This window comes from Pipistrellus hanaki (genome assembly GCF_964339955.1).
Source record: "Pipistrellus hanaki genome assembly, chromosome: 19".
Taxonomy (NCBI): Eukaryota; Metazoa; Chordata; class Mammalia; order Chiroptera; family Vespertilionidae; genus Pipistrellus; species Pipistrellus hanaki.
Window position 1 is genome coordinate 532,576 of NC_140521.1, and position 17,487 is coordinate 550,062.

Consider the following 17,487-nt stretch of genomic DNA (forward strand, 5'->3'; position numbering starts at 1 on the left):
CGGGGACACAGGGCCCTAAGGACCCAGGACAACTCCCCGCAGACCCGCAGGCCGCTGGCGGGCGCGGACGTCGGTCCCGCCTCCGGGACCGCGGGCACGAATAAAACACACGTGTCCTGCGTCCACATTCCTGGGTGTTCACTTCTCGGCAGATGCCCTGAATTCAGCCCACGGAGACGGGCCACAGTGCTCACTGTGACATGATAGCGATAAGTGGAACCTCCGTGGATGTCCAGTTGGGAAAAAATGCATCCGTAAACGATGGCATAGCTATTCTATGGATTCCTGTACAGCATTTAAAAAATATTGTTTTTATTGACGTCCGAGAGGAAGGGAGAGGGGTGGAGAGAGAAACGCCAGTGATGAGAGAGAATCATGGATGGGCTGCCTCCTGCACGCCCCAACATTGGGGATCCAGCTGGCAACATGGACATGTGCCCTGACCAGGAATCGAACCCTGACCTCCTGGTTTCTAGGTGGATGCTCAACCCCTGAGCCATGCCAGCGGGCCAGCATTTAAAAGGAGTAAAGTTCCTCTGCATCGCAGGGGTCGCTAGATTGCGAAGGGATGGTGTGGGGAAAAGTGAGTTCCTGCAAGGTGTGGCGATGGCTTTATGTCGTGGTGGGGGTGACATGGCTTTATGTCACAGTGGGGGTGACATAGCTTTATGTCCTGGTGGGGGTGACATGGCTTTATGTCCTGGTGGGGGTGACATAGCTTTATGTCGTGGTGGGGGTGACATGGCTTTATGTCACAGTGGGGGTGACATAGCTTTATGTCCTGGTGGGGGTGACATGGCTTTATGTCCTGGTGGGGGTGACATAGCTTTATGTCGTGGTGGGGGTGACATAGCTTTATGTCACAGTGGGGGTGACATGACATAGCTTTATGTCCTGGTGGGGGTGACATAGCTTTATGTCACAGTGGGGTGACATAGCTTTATGTCCTGGTGGGGGTGACATGGCTTTATGTCACAGTGGGGGTGACATAGCTTTATGTCCTGGTGGGGGTGACATAGCTTTATGTCACAGTGGGGTGACATAGCTTTATGTCACAGTGGGGTGACATAGCTTTATGTCACAGTGGGGTGACATAGCTTTATGTCCTGGTGCGGGTGGGTGGCGGGCAGACCTGGCCTCAGGGAGCTTTCACCCCGGAAGGGAGAGCCAGGAAGGAGACGCGGCAGGGACGGGGGATGTAGGAGACGGCGATGACGACTGGGGTGAGTGAACACAGCAGGCGAGGACGCGGGAGGTCGGAGGACGGGGTGGCAGTGAGGTGGGGTGACCTGCTGGAGGGGAGGGGAGGGGTCCCACACCGGGCTGAGGGGCGAGAACCCCCGGGGGGGCTCCCGGCTGGGCTGTGGGTGGGTATAACCAGGGCGTTGGCAGGAGGGAGGGGGGAGGGCCTGGTAGGGAGAACAGCGGGTGCTTCTCTCCAGCGGGTGCTTCTCTCCAGCAAGAGGAGCTTCAGACGTGGACTGTGGCCGTTGGGTGGGGCAGACGCGTTCTGTGAAAGAGACGTTCATTCTGTGCCCCGAACGGATCACCTCAGGAGAGCCTGGTCTGCGGAGAGAGGGTGGGGAAGGTCGTGAGGACACAGGAGCCTGTAGCGGGCACAGCAGGGCGCCCAGAGGCTGAGACAGGCCTGGGGCACTCTATCTATCTATTATCTACCTATCTGTCTATGTCTGGACATCTGCATGTTTACATATAGATATGGATCTGTAGTGCTTATCTATACACAGATAGATACAGATATTTCTGTATGGATATATAGCTACACACATAATTTTGAAAGTATATATGTGAAAAATCCCAGACTGCAATATATATTTTCTATAATATAATTAAATATACATATATATATATATATATATATATATGCCAGATTATTATGATCTCTAAATGCATAATAATTTAACCACTCAGTGTGTGTGTGTGTGTGTGTGTGTATATGCGACCCGGTGCATGAATTCGTGCATCGGTGGGGTCTGACCAGCCTGCCCAGGGGGTGGGGACATGGGTGGTTGGCCGGCCTGCCTGCTGGTCGAACTCCTGGTCGAGGAGACAATTTGCACATTAGCCTTTTATTCTATAGGATAAACACTGAGTGGCCAGATGATTATGCGTTCAGAGATCATCATCTGGCCACCCTGTGTATATATTGAAATGTCACTATATATATTTTCAGGAATTCAACATTGAGGTACAGTTAAAAGCCTGCTCTGAATGAACCGACTCTTGTATGACATAGTCATCTCCAACGCGACCTCACTGTGCTATTTATAAGGTAACTACAGGGCGTGTTGACTTTCCAGGGCCGCAGTCACAGAATTCCATGAAGCAGACGCCCTCAAATAGCCCCAGGCCCGGGGCTCCCCCGTCACGGTGCGGGCAAGGCCCGGCCCTCCTGGGAGGCTCTGGGGAGACTGTCCCGGGCTTGTCTCCGAGCCCCTCACATGCCAGGTGGGGAGTCATCCTCCCTCGTTCTCCTCTGACACTGCCTGGGGTTCCCCCCCCGTGTCTCCACCTGGTTATCCCTCTGCGTGTCTGTGTCCTAACCTCCTCCGCCTAGAAGGACACCACCCTCCTGACCCTCATTGTCAGCCTTAAAAAACAATCACACATGCTTTTACTGATTTCAGAGAGGAAGGGAGAGGGAGAGAGACAGAAGCATCCGTGATGAAAGAGAATCATAGATCTATCGGCTGCCTCCTGCACGTCCCCCACTGGGGATGGAGTCTGCAACCCCGGGCCTGTGCCCTGATCGGGAATCAACCAGGACCTCAAGTTCGTAGGTCGATGCTCAGCCACGGAGCCACGCCGGCCGGGCTAATGGCAGCATTTCAAGGCCTTTTTTCTTGGATGACAAGGGTGCTGAAGGTCACCAGTCGTAGGTGAGAAGGATCTGGTCCCGTTTTCATTACATATCCTCGGGTGAGGATTAAAAATAAAAATAAAAAAGTAAATAATAATAATAATAATAATAATAATGAATAAGAGGGTAGCCTAGCCTGGCCAGTGTGGCTCAGTGGTTGAGCATTGACCTATGAACCAGGAGGTCAGGGTTCGATTCCCCGTCAGGGCACATGCTTGGGCTGCGGGCTCCATCCCCAGTGGGGGAGGGGGGGGCATGCAGGAGGTGGCTATCCATGATTCTCTCTCATCAGGGATGTGTCTATCTCTCTCTCCCTCTCCCTTTGTCTCTGAAGTCAATAAACAAAAAAATTAAACAAACCAAAACAAGGGCTAGCCTATTTCTTAGCTTAGCACCGTGGTTGGCAAACTGCGGCTTACGAGCCACATGCGGCTCTTTGGCCCCTGGAGTGTGGCTCTTTCACAAAATACCACGGCCTGGGCGAGTCTATGTTGAAGGAGTGGCATTAGAAGAAGTTTAAGTGTAAAAAATGTGGCTCTCCAAAGAAATGTCCATCGTTGTCCTGTTGCTATTTGGCTCGGTTGACTAATGAGCTTGCCGACCACTGTCCTAGCACAATAATGAGTTCAAGAGGCTTCTGCTTCTCCAAAGACCGTAGATGCTTCATCCTCATTTAAATTTGTCTTCTGGATGCAGAATCAGGAGAAAAGGTGAATGCTAACCAGGCCTTCAGCTGATGATCAAGCACGCCTGTGGCCAGTGGACAACCATGGGGTCTGAATTGAAATTGAGGACTCTTAAGTCCCCTGCTATTACTTTACACACAAGAGAAATGCATTAAATGATGCCCGGCCGGTGCGGCTCAGTGGTTATGTGTCGACCTAAAAACCAGGAGGTCACGATTCCCAGTCAGGGCACGATCCCCAGTGTGGGGTGTGCAGAAGGCAGCCGGTCCATGATTTTCTCTCATCACTGCTGTTTTTTTGTTGTTCATCCTCACCCGAGGATACTTGCCCATGATTTTCAGAGAGAGTGAAAAGGAGGAGGGGGAGAGACGGAGAGAAACATCGATGTGATAGAGACATATCCATTGGTTGCCTTCATCCAGCACAAGTCCTGGCCAGGGCCACGAATCGAACCCAGGACCCTTCAGTCTGAGGACTGACGCTCTATCCATGGGGCCAAACAGGCTAGGACTGATATTTCTCTCCCTCCCACTCCCCTCCTCTCTGAACTCAAAAATATATATATATATATATATATATATATATATATATATATATATATATATTTTAAAAGCAATAAAATAAATGAGAACCACAGAATTTAAAAATAGGCCAGCACCTTCGGGGGCACCACTCCCAGCGGTGCTGCTGGCCAGGGTGTCCCATGGGTGAGCTGTTTGACACCCACGGTGGGTGCGGGCCCGGCCCCTCGCAGGGTCTCGGGAGGCTGTGAGAGCATTGTGCACACGGCGGGCACTGGTAAATGAAGCCCGTCACCTACGGAGAGAAGGCACTCACTCTGCGGAGGGCGGACGCGGTGTTCACCAGGAGTAACCTCGTTCATGCAGCTCGTTTACAAAAGGCGTCCCCTGTGCTGGACAGAAACCCCCGGGCCCCTCCTTGTCTGCGGGGACCCGTGTGGTGTGAAGGCACCCAGCTTGTGCTGACTTATTACAACAGCCATGGGAGACGGTGCTGCAGCATGCGGCCTCAGGAAGCCATCTCCAGACCATGAATCTGGCTCCATCTTTATTTTTAAATTTTTATTTACTTATCTTTTTACAGAGAGGAACAGAGAGGGAAAGAGAGTCAGAAACATCGATGAGAGAGAAACATCGATCAGCTTCTTCTTACACACACCCCCACCCCCCACTGGGGATGTGCCCGCAAACCAAGGTCCATGCCCTTGACCAGAATCAAACCTGGGACATTTTAGTTTGCAGGCTGACGCTCTGTCCACTGAGCCACACCGGTCAGGGCTGGCTCCATCTTTAATGTTTGTATGCTTCGTCATGTTTTTTTCCCCTATACCTATATCTACCTAGGATGCAGCATAATGTATAAATTAGGCCAGTAAGAGATAAACAATGAGCCGAAACCGGTTTGGCTCAATGGATAGAGCATCAGCTTGGGGACTGAAGGGTCCCGGGTTCGATTCCAGTCAAGGGCATGTACCTTGGTTGCGGGCATATCCCCAGTAGGAGGTGTGCAAGAGGCAGCTGATTGATGACTCTCTCTCATCGATGTTTCTCTCTATCTCTCTCCCTTCCTCTCTGTACAAAATCAATAAAATATATTTTAAAAGAGAGAGAGATGAACAATGAATCATCAAATAGAAACTTGAATGAGAGCCGGGCCAGTGTGCTGGCCTCACCTTCTCCCGAATGCCTCTCTTTGGCACCCGAACCGCCGGCATCGGGATCAGAGACGGGGACGCTGCCCGCTCCCCCGCCGGCCATTCCAGTCCCATCCCCTGTGGGCAGCGCTGAACCTCCTCCCCTTTCCGGATCCTGAAGACGAGGCCGTGCGGGGTGCGTGCGTGCGGAGCGGCACCCGCTCATCTCCATCGCCCCGCCGCCTTCGCATCAGCGCGGCCCCCGTTTTCTAAGAAGAAGAGAGGGAAAGCCGAACTCTGAAGCAAACCAACCGGAACTAACGGCGCTTTTCCGCTGGCGATCAGAGGACAGCTCGCCGGGCTCCGCCCCAGCCCGGCTGCCCAGCCCCGCCCCTTCTGAAAGGCCCCGCCCCTTCCCAGCGGGCCCTTCCCCCTCCTCCGTCCACCCGTTACTCCTGCCCCGCCAGGCCCCGCCCCTTCCCCAGCAGGCCCCGCCCCCCTCTGTCAACCCCTGTTACTCCTGTCCCGCCAGGCCCCGCCCTCCCTCAGGCCCCACCTCTTCCCCAACGGGCCCTGTTGCTCTCTGCCCCGGCAGGCCCCGCCCCTCCCGCAGGCCCCGCCCCGTCCCCAGTTTGCCCTTCCCCCTCCTTCACCTACCCTGTTACTCCTGCCCCACCAGGCCCCGCCCCTCTCCATCAGTCCCCTGCCCCGACAGGCCCCGCCCCTTCCGAAGGCCCCGCCCCTTCCCAGCGGGCCCTTCCCCCTCCTCCGTCCACCCGTTACTCCTGCCCCGCCAGGCCCCGCCCCTTCCTCAGGCCCCGCCCCTTCCCCAGCGGGCCCTTCCCCCTCCTCCGTCAGCCCCCTGCTCCTGGTCCCAGCAGGCCCCGCCCTCCCTCAGGCCCCGCCCCGTCAGGCCCCGCCCCGCGGCCGCAGCATTCCCGCAGGGAAGCTCCCGCAGGCCGGGCTGGGCATGCGCAGAGCGCGCGGGCGCGGTTGCCGTGGCAGCGCCGGCGGGAGGGAGGCGGCGGGAGGGAGGCGGCGGCGGGCGCGGAGCCGGGCACCGGCGGGCTGAGGCGGCGAGGCGCGGGGCAGGCCTGGGCGGCGGGCGCGGCGCCCGGCCGCGGGGATGCGGGACCGGCTGCCGGACCTGACGGCGGTGAGTGGCGGGCGGATAGCGGTTCGGGCCGGGCGGGGCGGGGCCTGCGGGGCGCGGGGGCTCCCCCGGCTGGACGGGATCGGGAGAGGCTGGGGTGCGGGGTCGTGGGGGGCGCGCGGGGCGGGTTCGGGGGCGCCGTGTCCACTGTGTTCCGGACGCTCGGACGGCCGGACTCTGGGGAAACCGGCTTGGCGGGGCCCAGGCGGGGTCCGGCCCTGGACCCCTTTGTAGCCGCGCTCTGCCCCCCCAGCTGATGGCTGCCCTGCAGTCACCCCCCCCCCCCCCCGCACCCCGTCCCTGCGGGAGGGACCTCAGCGCCCAGCGCGGGACGGGCGCCTCGCTCCCTGTCCAGTCCGGGTCCAGTCCCCGGTCCCCACCTGCACGGGGTGGGAGCTGGGGGGTGGCGGTGCTGCCCAGGCTGGCACCCCAGGGTGGGCGCTGGCCGCTGGGTGCGCGGGAGGGCGGGGACCGGGCTGCGGGTAAACAGGTGGCTTTTCTTCCTCCGGGGCCGCAGCCGTCGGGGAGGGTGGGCGCCCTGAGCACCCAGCGAGGGGAGGTGGGCGCCCGGAGACACGGGCCCCTGAGGGGTGGGCTGCCTCCCCCGTGGGTGACAGATGACAGCATGCGGACCCGTGGGAGCCCGTTAGAGTTCCTCATCTTTATTTTATCTTTTTAAAGAGTTCTGATGAGTTTATTTCAGCCAAACTGTCGACAGTTGCCAGGAAGCAGTATCTCACCGGATTGGGATAGTGCTCCCTTAAAGTTAACAGAGGAAATTATTCTTTTTTTAAAAAAGCAACAACCATGTTTTTACTGATTTTAGAGAGGAAGGGAGAGGGGGAGAGAGAAGAAACTCCTGCACACCCCCTACTGCGGATCAGCCCGCAACCCCGGGCATGTTCCCTGACGGGGAATCGAACCCGGACCGTGCGGTCCACAGGCTCTATCCACTGAGCCACACCGGCCAGGGCCCATGGGAACACTTGGGAAAGATGACCTTTTTCTCTAAAAACACGAGGATTAGCCACGTGTGTCCCTCCCCCTGCCCCCCGGGGCAGCCTCAGGACGTGGGGGTGAGTGTGTGGGGCCCAGGCCCAGTGCCCTCCGGTGCCCCTGGCGTGTAGTGAATGAACTCTCTTTGGTCACGTGCCCGCCACAGGACAGTGGAGAGAGTAGAGAGAGAGGGGGGTCACTCAGGTCAGAGGAGGAACCTCGGGGGGCGGGTGAGGGTGGGGAGGAAGTTACCCTGGACTCCCATCACCAGGGCGTTCCTTCACAGCGATGCTTTTTTCCTTCCCTTTTACCGGCGCTCACAGGGTGTCCCCCCAAACTGCACACACGCGCGGAACCGTCTTATCGGGGCGTGTGTGTGTGTGTGTGTGTGAGAGAGAGAGAGAGAGAGAGAGAGGGAGGGAGAGAGAGAGACAGGACCCATTCTCAGGAGGCGCTGCCGGCTGTACGGTGTGCCTGAGTTTTTGTCTTTTCTCTGGGGACGCACACGCCCCGCATTTTGACCACGGCCGCTGGGGGTGAGCTCAGGCCTTCGCTGTAGCCAGCGGCCGTGCTGGCATCTCCGCTCCGGGCCTCTGGCAGGCGATCAGTGCTTGTTTTTTTTTTTGTTTTTTTCTTTAAATACATATTTTTAAAAATATATATATTTTATTGATTTTTTACAGAGAGGAAGGGAGAGGGAGAGAGAGCTAGAAACATCGATGAGAGAGAAACATCGACCAGCTGCCTCTTGCACACCCCCTACCGGGGATGTGCCCGCAGCCAATGTACATGCCCCTGACCAGAATCGAACCTGGGACCTTTCAGTCCGCAGACAGACGCTCTATCACTGAGCCAAACCGGTTTCGGCTAAATACCTACATACATACATACATATATATATAATATATATATATTATATATATATATATATATATATATATATATATATATATATATATATATATATATATTTACAGAGAGGAAGGGAGAGGGATAGTTAGAAACATCAATCAGCTGCCTCCTGCACACCTCCTACTGGGGATGTGCCCGAAACCAAAGTCCATGCCCTTGACCGGAATCGAACCCGGGACCCCTCAGTCCACAGGCCGACACTCTATCCACTGAGCCACACCGGTCAGGGCTTTCGTTCAGCGCTCTGTTAATGGAGGACCCGCTGGATGCAGGCACCCCCCCCCCCTCCCCCCCCCCCCCCCTGCCCCGGGGACTTGGAGCCGGGAGGAGCGGGGAGGTTCTGTCCCCCAGCGCGGAAGCCGCTCTTCCCGCCCGATGAGCGGACGTAAAAAAGGTGTAAAAAGGTGCCAGCGCCTGGCGCCGCCGAGCTGGGGAGCACACGTCCCCCGCCCTGCTCTAGGGCTTTAGGGCCGCACGGGGCGGTCGCTGGACCGACACCGTCCCTTCCCGATCAGAGACGGGGCCTCCGCAGAGCCCACGGGTGGGTTTTCCCACGGGGCCTCTGGGAAATGGCTCTGAGACTCCCCACGCTGCCGCCTCCCCGTCCATAAACGGGCAATGATGTTTCTCTGGCCGCTGGCAGAGCGAGTGGTGAAACATCAGATTAGGCCCAGAGAGAAAGTGCCGTGTAATTATAAATGCTGGCAGTGTTTACGTGTGTTTACGTGTGTGTGTGTGTGTGTGTGTGTGTGTGTGATGTGTTCAGAGTTTTAAAAAGCGCCCTTCTCCTCACTGTGAAATATTTGCCCGTGTGTGTGTGTGTGTGTGTGTGTGTGTGTGTGTGTGATGTGTTCAGAGTTTTAAAAAGCGCTCTTCTCCTCACTATGAAATATTTGCCGGCGACGGGCTCAGGGCTGACCAGGACTGGACTCGGAGGACCCTGTCCTCTGAGGACCGGGTCTGTCCATGGAGCCGCACCCCCGAGGGCTCTGCACGAGGGGCTGGGGGCAGGGGGTGCCCTGGTCAGGGGGTGCCCTGCGTCCCTCCCGTGGGAAGAGCGTGTGAACGTCTCTGACCCGGGAATGCTCAGCCGCGGCGCCAGCGTTTCCGTCTCCAGAGGAACCGGGCAGCGAGCAGTTTCACTTCCCGGCGGCGAGGCCGCTGCCCGCAGGGACGGCGCTGGGCGCCGTGGGCTGTGCTGCCGGAGCCAGGGCCGCTGTGTCCTCCGCCCCGCCGTGCCCCTCCGCCCGCCGTGCCCCTCCCTGTACCCCTCCGCCCCGCTGCGCCCCTCCGCCCTGCCGGGCCCCTCCCTGTGGCCCTCTGCCCCGCTGCGCCCCTCCGCCTCGCCGCGCCCCTCCGCCCCGCCGTGCCCCCGTCCTCCCGCGGGCTCCCCGCCTGCCCTCCCGGGGCCTGCGGCCGCCCGCCTCGGAGTCCCGCCTCTGAGTCCGGTTGTCAGGGAGCGCGGGCTCTGGGGCTCTGTGCAGTGCTGCCTGGGGGGCGGAGCCCGGGCCCTGGATTGCTCTGGTCTCTGCTCTTTATTACTATTATTATTTTTTAATTTTTATTTTATTTTATTTTATTGATTTTCCACAGAGAGGAAGGGAGAGAGATAGAGAGCCAGAAATGTAGATGAGAGAGAAACATCGACCAGTTGTCTCCTACACACCACCCACCGGGGATGTGCCCGCAACCAATGTACATGCCCCTGACCAGAATCGAACCTGGGACCTCTCAGTCCTCAGACCGACGCTCTATCCACTGAGCCACACCGGTTTCGGCTTTATTACTATTATTATTATTAGCTGGATGCCTGAAGATTTGTGAAAGAACCGGCCTTCCTTCGCCTGGCTGCTTGGTGCCTGCATATGCAAAGTAACCCGCCAGCTTTGTTAGGTTAATTTGAATACTCACTCCTGATTGGCTGGTGGGTGGGAAGGTACGGTCAATTTGCATCTTTCTCTTTTATTAGCATAGATTTCAGAGAGGAAGGGAGAGGGAGAGAGAAGGGGAGAGGGATAGAAACATCAGTGATGAGAGAATCATGGATCGGCTGCCTCCTGCACACCCCACACTGGGGATTGAGCCCGCCACCCTGGGTCTGTGCCCTGACGGGGAATCGAACCCTGATCTCCCAGTTCTTAGGCTGACGCTCAGCACGAGCCACGCGCGGGCCGGCTCTGTGCTCCTGAGCCTCACGCCGCGCCTGCCGAGCTGACGCCCCTCCCGCTGCAGGTCCAACAGAGCGATGACGGGGACACGGCCGTCGTGGTCGAGAAGGACCACTTCATGGACGACTTCTTCCACCAGGTGAGGGTCCTGCGGGCACAGGGGCCCGGCCGCCCAGCGCCCGCCCTGCCCGCCGCCCAGCGGTTCTTAACAGCACGTGATCATCCGTGTGCGGGGGGACACGGACCGGCTTTATCTTTCCCGTGTGATCACCACCACCCCCTCCGCCGAGCTCCCTCTTCGGCGGGAAGCGGGGGCTGGCACTGCCCGCAGGGTGACGCCCCCCCCTCCCCCAGGTCGAGGAGATTAGGAACGGCATATCTAAGATAGCCCAGTACGTGGAGGAAGTCAAGAAAAACCACAGCATCATTCTGTCGGCACCAAACCCCGAAGGAAGTGAGTCGTGCCTGCCCGTCCGTCCGTCCGTGTACTGGCCTCTCCCGCGTGGGTCCCTCAGGCCCAGCCCTCGCCGCACGGGCTCGGCCGGGTGTGGGGAGGCGGGAGGGAGCCCGGGGGGAGGGAAGGGGGGCCGCTGGGCAGCACCCAGACCCCGAGCCGGAAAGCCAGGCAGCCGGGCCAGCGGGAGGTTCTGCAGAACTCGGGTCCGTGTGGCGCAGGAAGGGGAATTTTGGTCGGGTGGACGCTGAGGGGCCGACCAGGGGAGCATGCAGGTGGGCGGGTGCTCAGCCGCCCGCTCCGCCGCCTGGAGCTCCCCGCGAGCTGGGCCCAGCAGACAGGCTCTCAGATAGAGCCGGAGGCGGGTGACCCAGCTGAGCCTTCTCAGGGGTGTCCCTCCTAACTCCACACCACCTGGGCCTGCGCCTCCGCCCTCCGCCCGCCGCCCGCCGCCCTCCGCCCTCCGCCCTCCGCCCTGCGCCCTCTGCCCGGCGCCCGCCGCCCTGCGCCCGCCGCCCGCCGCCCTGCGCCCTGCGTTCTCCGAACTGCGCCCTCCGCCCTGCGCCCTCCCCCCCTTACCCTCCGCCCGCCGCCCTCCACCCTCCGCCCTCCGCCCGCCGCCCGCCCCCTCCGCCGCAGGAGGCGCTGGCCCAGGGACGCCCCAGAACCGGGCCCCGCAGCCGGTAGTTTATCTAAAGAGACAGACGCCTGAGCAGAGAGAGCCCTGTAAGCCGATTGGACATCATTGGTGTTGGCATTATCGCTCAGGTGACTTTCTCTTTTCATTTTAAAGAAATAAAAGAGGAGCTTGAAGATCTGAACAAAGAAATCAAGAAAACGGCCAACAAAATCCGCGTCAGGTTGAAGTGTGAGTTCAAGCTTCGGTTTCGCTTACTCGCTGACGAGGGGACGCTGGGCAGTTAGTGTGTTCTTTACGATTTTTAGTTTATGTTTCCAGAACGCTCACGCTGTGAGTGCTCTGACCAGTGTGTGTACGGCCTGGGGAGGGGCCTCTCCTGTATGTTCTCCCTCATCTCAGGCTGTTAACCCCCGGAGCAGCCAGAGCTCATGTTTGCCGTCCTCCACAAGATGCAGCTGGCTTACACATCTCTCATCTCTTCTTATGTTATTAAAACATTTTTTTAAATTGATTTCATTTAAAAAATGTTTTTATTTATTTCAGAGAGAGAAAAGGAGAGAGAGGGAAAGGGAGAGAGAGAGAAAGGGAGAGAGAGAGAAACATCCATGATGAGAGGATCGTGGATCAGCTGCCTCCTTCACCTCCCCTCCCCCCTCCAAGCTGGGGATGGAGCCCACAACCCGGGCCTGTGCCCTGACAGGGAATCAACCTCGACCTCTCGGTTCCCAGGTCGGCACTCAATTGGTGAGCCACGCCGGCCGGTTTTTTTCCTTTTGAATGTTAACATGTGACGTGTGGGTGAACATGTGACATGTGGGTGAACATGTGAGGTCTGGGTGAACATGTGAGGTCTGGGTGAACGGTGAACATGTGACCTGTAGGTTAACATGTGACATGTGGGTTAACATGTGACCTGTAGGTTAACATGTGACGTGCGGGTTTATTTTGTGATATTGTCACCAAACCCGCACGCGGACAGAGGAGGGCGGGAGGCGCGGAGAGCTGGTGTCCGGCCCTCCCGGTGACGCCCTCCTGTGCCCGCAGCCATCGAGCAGAGCCTGGACCAGGATGGCAGCGCGCCCCGCACGTCCGTGGACGCCCGCATCCGGAGGACCCAGGTCTGGCCCGCCTCCTCGCCGCGGGGGGGGGGGGGGGGCTCCCTCCTGGGGTTACAGGCAGAGAGGGAACGGACTGGCCCCCTGCCCAGCGGGGGGCACGCCTGGTCCTCCCACCCCTCCCCAGCTGGTCCTCCGCCCCGGCCTCCCCTGGGCTGGCTGCCCTCGCTCTGGGCTCCGCCTCCCTGAGGGGTGACCGGGCAGCAGGTCAAGTGAGCCAGCGCAGACGGGGCCTGGGGAGGAGGGGTGTCCCCTGGTCCCGGCAGGCCGGGCCCTCGTGTGCGTGTCCGTCACGCTGCTCTCTGCAGCGTGTCGATGGGGTGCCGTGGGTGCTAACCGCTGTGCTCCCCGGGGCCGCCGCCCACAGCACTCCGTGCTCTCCCGGAAGTTCGTGGATGTGATGGCCGAGTTCAACGAGGCCCAGACGGTCTTCCGGGAGCGCAGCAAGGGGCGCATCCAGCGGCAGCTGGAGATCAGTGAGTGCCGCCGCCGCCGCGGCCCGACCCCTGACCCCTGACCCTGACCCCCGACCCCTGACCGCGGGCAGCTCCTCGTCGGCAGCCTGGGAGCCTGGGGCGGGAGGCTGGCATCGCAGGGGAAGGGCTGAGGCCGGGGAGGGCCGAGGGCGGCGTGGGCTGGAGGGCCCTCCGGGACGGTCACGCTGAGGGGCCTGCCTTGACCTTGCAGCTGGGAAGGCGACCACGGACGAGGAGCTGGAGACGATGCTGGAGAGCGGGAACCCCTCCATCTTCACCTCCGACGTGAGCGCCGCCCGCCCGCACCTGTGTGTCTGCCGGCGTGTCCCCGCCTCTGAGCAGTACTGCCGTCCTCAGTCCTCAGTCCTCAGTCCTCAGTCCTCATCCCCGTCCTCAGTCCTCATCCCCGTCCTCAGTGCCTCTCCTGCTTCCTGCAGATCATCTTGGACTCGCAGGTGACCAGACAGGCCCTCAACGAGATCGAGTCTCGGCACAAGGACATCATGAGGCTGGAGACCAGCATCCGCGAGCTGCACGAGATGTTCCTGGACATGGCCATGTTCGTGGAGACGCAGGTGAGCGGGCGCGGGGGGCGGACACACACACACACACACACACACACTCTGGGACAGAGTTCACGGAGGGACAGGACCATGGCCTGCGTGTGATGGCGGTGGCCCGGGCGTTTCAATGTTCTTCTCTGAATGATACGCGTTTTCACGTCTGAGCCCCTGCGTCGCCTCCTGGGGGAGCCTGGGAGGGGTGCGTCACGTGGACTGCATCGCCCCGCGGTCGGCAAACTGCGGGACAAGAGCCGCCTGCGGCTCTCTGGCCCCTGGAGTGTGGCTCTTCCACAAAACACCACGGCCCGGGCGAGTCTGTGTGAAGAAGTGGCGTCAGGAGACGTTTAAGTTTAAAAACGTGGCTCTCCAAAGACATGTCAGTCGTTGTGCTGTTGGTATTTGGCTCTGTGGGCGGATGAGTTTGCCGACCGCGGTACAGTCCCCCGTGGTGAGCTTCTGGTGGGGAACGTGAGCTAACTGTGCGTCCGTCCTCTCCAACGCCGCGCGGGGCCGCCGCAGCCGCGTCTGCGGGAGGACGGGAGCCCAGGTAACCCTCCCGCATGCCCGCCCCCTCGCCACGGCCGCGGTCACCTGCCGCCCATCCCTCTCGCTCTCCACACGTGAGCCGGCTGTGCCTGCTCCGTGTTGGTCCATCTGCCGCCGTCCTTCTTCTCATCCCCATCCAAACGCCATCGCACCCGGCCATCCCACTCACACCGCGCCCGGCCATCCCACTCACACCGCCATCCCACTCACACCGCGCCTGGCCATCCCACTCACACTGCACCCGCCCGGCCATCCCACTCACACCGCGCCTGGCCATCCCACTCACACCGCCATCCCACTCACACCGCGCCCGGCCATCCCACTCACACCGCGCCCGGCCATCCCACTCACACCGTGCCCGGCCATCCCACTCACACCGCGCCCGGCCATCCCACTCACACCGTGCCCGGCCATCCCACTCACACCGCGCCCGGTCATCCCACTCACACTGCACCCGCCCGGTCATCCCACTCACACCGCGCCCGGCCATCCCAAGCATACCGCCTCATGTCCGTGTGCGGGCTCGCCCGGCGGCCCCGGCGTCTCCTGAGCGAGGGCTCTGCCTCCAGGGTGACATGATCAACAACATCGAGAAAAACGTGACGAGCGCGGTGGACTACGTGGAGCGCGCCAAGGAGGACACCAAGAAGGCGGTCAAGTACCGGAGCAAGGCGCGCAGGGTGAGCGGCCGGGGCCCGCGGGGTCCGCCCGCCCCGTCTCCCACCCGCTCCGTCTCCCGCCCACCCGTCTCCCGCAACATCGATGAGAGAGAAACATCCATCAGCTGCCTCCCGCACCCCCCCCCCCCCACCGGGGATGTGCCCGCAACCAAGGCACATGCCCTTGACCCGAATTGAACCCGGGACCCTCCAGTCCGCAGGCCGACGCTCTATCCACTGAGCCACACCGGCCGGGGCCGGAGGCTCAGGCCCCAGGAGAGTCTCCTCAGGAAAGGACGCAGGGACTCCTCGCCCTCCCACCTCGCAGGTTAACTCCCGTCTCCCTTTGTCTTGCAGAAAGTGGTGCTCATTGTGATTTGTGTGTCTGTTTCACTTCTGATCCTCGGAATCATCCTTGCAGCGACATTGTCATAGCAACCGCAGCCCAGGAGCCCCCCGCCCGTCCAGGCGTCCGCCCTCCCACGCACGTCACGCACCAGCCCGGGCGCGCGGCCGCGGTGGCGGCTGCAGGGCGCGGAGGGAGAGCCGCCCGCAGCCCCGCACGGTGCTCAGCCCGCAGCCCCGCCCCGTGCGGCCCGCCGCGCCCCGCCGGCCTTCCAACGGGAATTACTGACATTCCCGGTTTTACGTGCAGTGTTAGGGCTGTGTGTGGAGTTCCCCGGGAACACTAGGTCTGAAGCCAGAGATGCCAGGTCTGAGGCCTGGCCCGCCCCCGGCACAGGCTCACGGCGCTTCTGTCCGCTGTTCGCCGGAGCCCTCGTCACCCTCCCGAGCCTCTGTGAGACGCTCGCTCCGATGTCGAGTGTTTATAAATGAACTTTAATATATTGGCACCTTCCTCGCCCCCCTTTTCTATGTCAAACGCTGCCTCTCGCCAGGAACAGGAGGCTCGAGGTCAGGGCCGTCCGTGCCACATGTTTACAAGCGTGGCTGCCGCCACCCGCAGGCCTCGGTGCCCGCCCGCTGTGGGCGCCAGGCGGGGAGGGGCGGTGCCAGGCCCCGGGACAGGCCCCGCGCTCACACCCAGCCCGCTCGCCCCCGCCTGCCGCCCGCAGCGGCTCTGCGACGGCACCCACCGCGAGGCGTGCCCAGCGAGGCGTGCGCCCGCCCACGCAACCGAGTCTCAAGCTCAGACCGCGACGCCCTCCTCCCCACACGCAGGGACTCACTCCTGGACCCGCGCTTCCTGCACGCGAGGCAGGACGAGCCGTTTTAATGAAGGATCCCCTGGGAACCGCCCCCGCGGCCTCCGTCCCCGCCGTGGAAGCAGGGGCGGCATCGCACGCCGTCTGGTTTGAAGCCTACGCGGACGCCCTTGGCCTTGGAAGCCGTGTTCCTCCCGACCACGGCGAGGAGTCCCGCTCCGTCACGTCTGTCCACGCCGGCTTAGCCGCCACGCGGGCATGTGCGTCCCTCGCCGGAGCCTCCGCCCTCACGCACCGTAGCGTCCTCGCAGCCGGGGGGCAGGGTCCCGGCCGTGCTGCTGGGGGGGCCGCCAGGAGGAGCTGGTGGAGATGGTGGCTGAGCCGCTGCACCTCGTGGGCACCTGCCCGTCCGTGGGGCCACGCGACCCGTGTGACCACCTCCACCGTGGGAGCTTCGGCCTCTCCCCGCCGCCTCTCCCCCGGCCTCTCCCCGAGGCCTCTCCCCCGGCGCCCGTGCAGCCGGCCGGGCCCCCCTTCCTGGCGGCTCCCGCTGCGTCGTCCTCAAGCCGTTCTCCCGGACCCGAAGCCCTGGCCGAACCTGTGTTTCATGGCTGACGCCACGAAGACGCTGTCTGGTTTCTAGATATTCACGTTATTTTCCAGATAACACACGTGTGTGTATGTCTAACCCTCCTGGACCGATCTGAAGTCAGATCTTAAAAAAATACATATGCAGGTTCACTTGTCACCTTCTATTGTGTTTACATTAAAAAAACAACAAAACAATTCCGAGTCCCGAAACATCAACAAGAAGCACTCGGCAAACAGCCCCAAAAACACCACTTGCCTTATCACCTCTGGGAAGAGTGGGGGCTGTTTTATTTGCACACCCGCTAATAAACGTCCTGAGGAGGTCCGCTCACCGTGGTTACTGTGTGTGATGGGAGTTAATGATTGTAGGTGTCTTTGGTAACATTTTTAAAAAGTATTTTTTTTTATTGATGACCAAGAGGAAGGGAGAGGGGGGAGAGAGAAACATCCATGAGAGAGAGTCATGGATCGGCTGCCTCCTGCACACCCCCACTGGGGATCGAGCCCACAACCCTGGGCCTGTGCCCTTGGCTGGAATTGAACCCGGGACCCTTCAGTCCACAGGCTGACGCTCTACCCACTGAGCCACACCGGCCAGAGCTTTGGTACCATTTTTGATCATTCGTTATTGTTGTTGTTACAAGCTTCTGTGTCCGGCCTCAGGTGCCAGTAGCTCCTGTGCCCCGTTCCCCACCTTCCTGGCCCACGCTAGGTGGAGCGGTTTGGGCCTTGACTGATGAGGCCGATTAGGCAGCGTCCCTAACGTTGGCCAATAGGGGGCGCCCTCCGCCAGGCTCTGAGCCATGGACTTCTACTTTCCCAAGTCC

At 60.4% G+C, this 17,487-nt stretch overlaps 1 protein-coding gene across 1 annotated transcript; it reads left to right on the forward strand.

Moving 5' to 3' along the window:
• Window positions 1–6,229: 6,229 nt before the first annotated feature.
• On the forward strand, window positions 6,230–16,855 carry STX2 (syntaxin 2). Its single transcript, XM_084867465.1, has 10 exons — window positions 6,230–6,377; window positions 10,515–10,589; window positions 10,805–10,904; window positions 11,698–11,772; window positions 12,589–12,662; window positions 13,027–13,135; window positions 13,347–13,420; window positions 13,573–13,710; window positions 14,814–14,924; window positions 15,261–16,855. The coding sequence occupies exons 1-10, from the start codon at window positions 6,348–6,350 to the stop codon at window positions 15,336–15,338; spliced, it is 864 nt and encodes a 287-aa protein (XP_084723591.1). The 5' UTR covers window positions 6,230–6,347; the 3' UTR covers window positions 15,339–16,855.
• The last annotated feature ends 632 nt before the right edge of the window (window positions 16,856–17,487 follow it).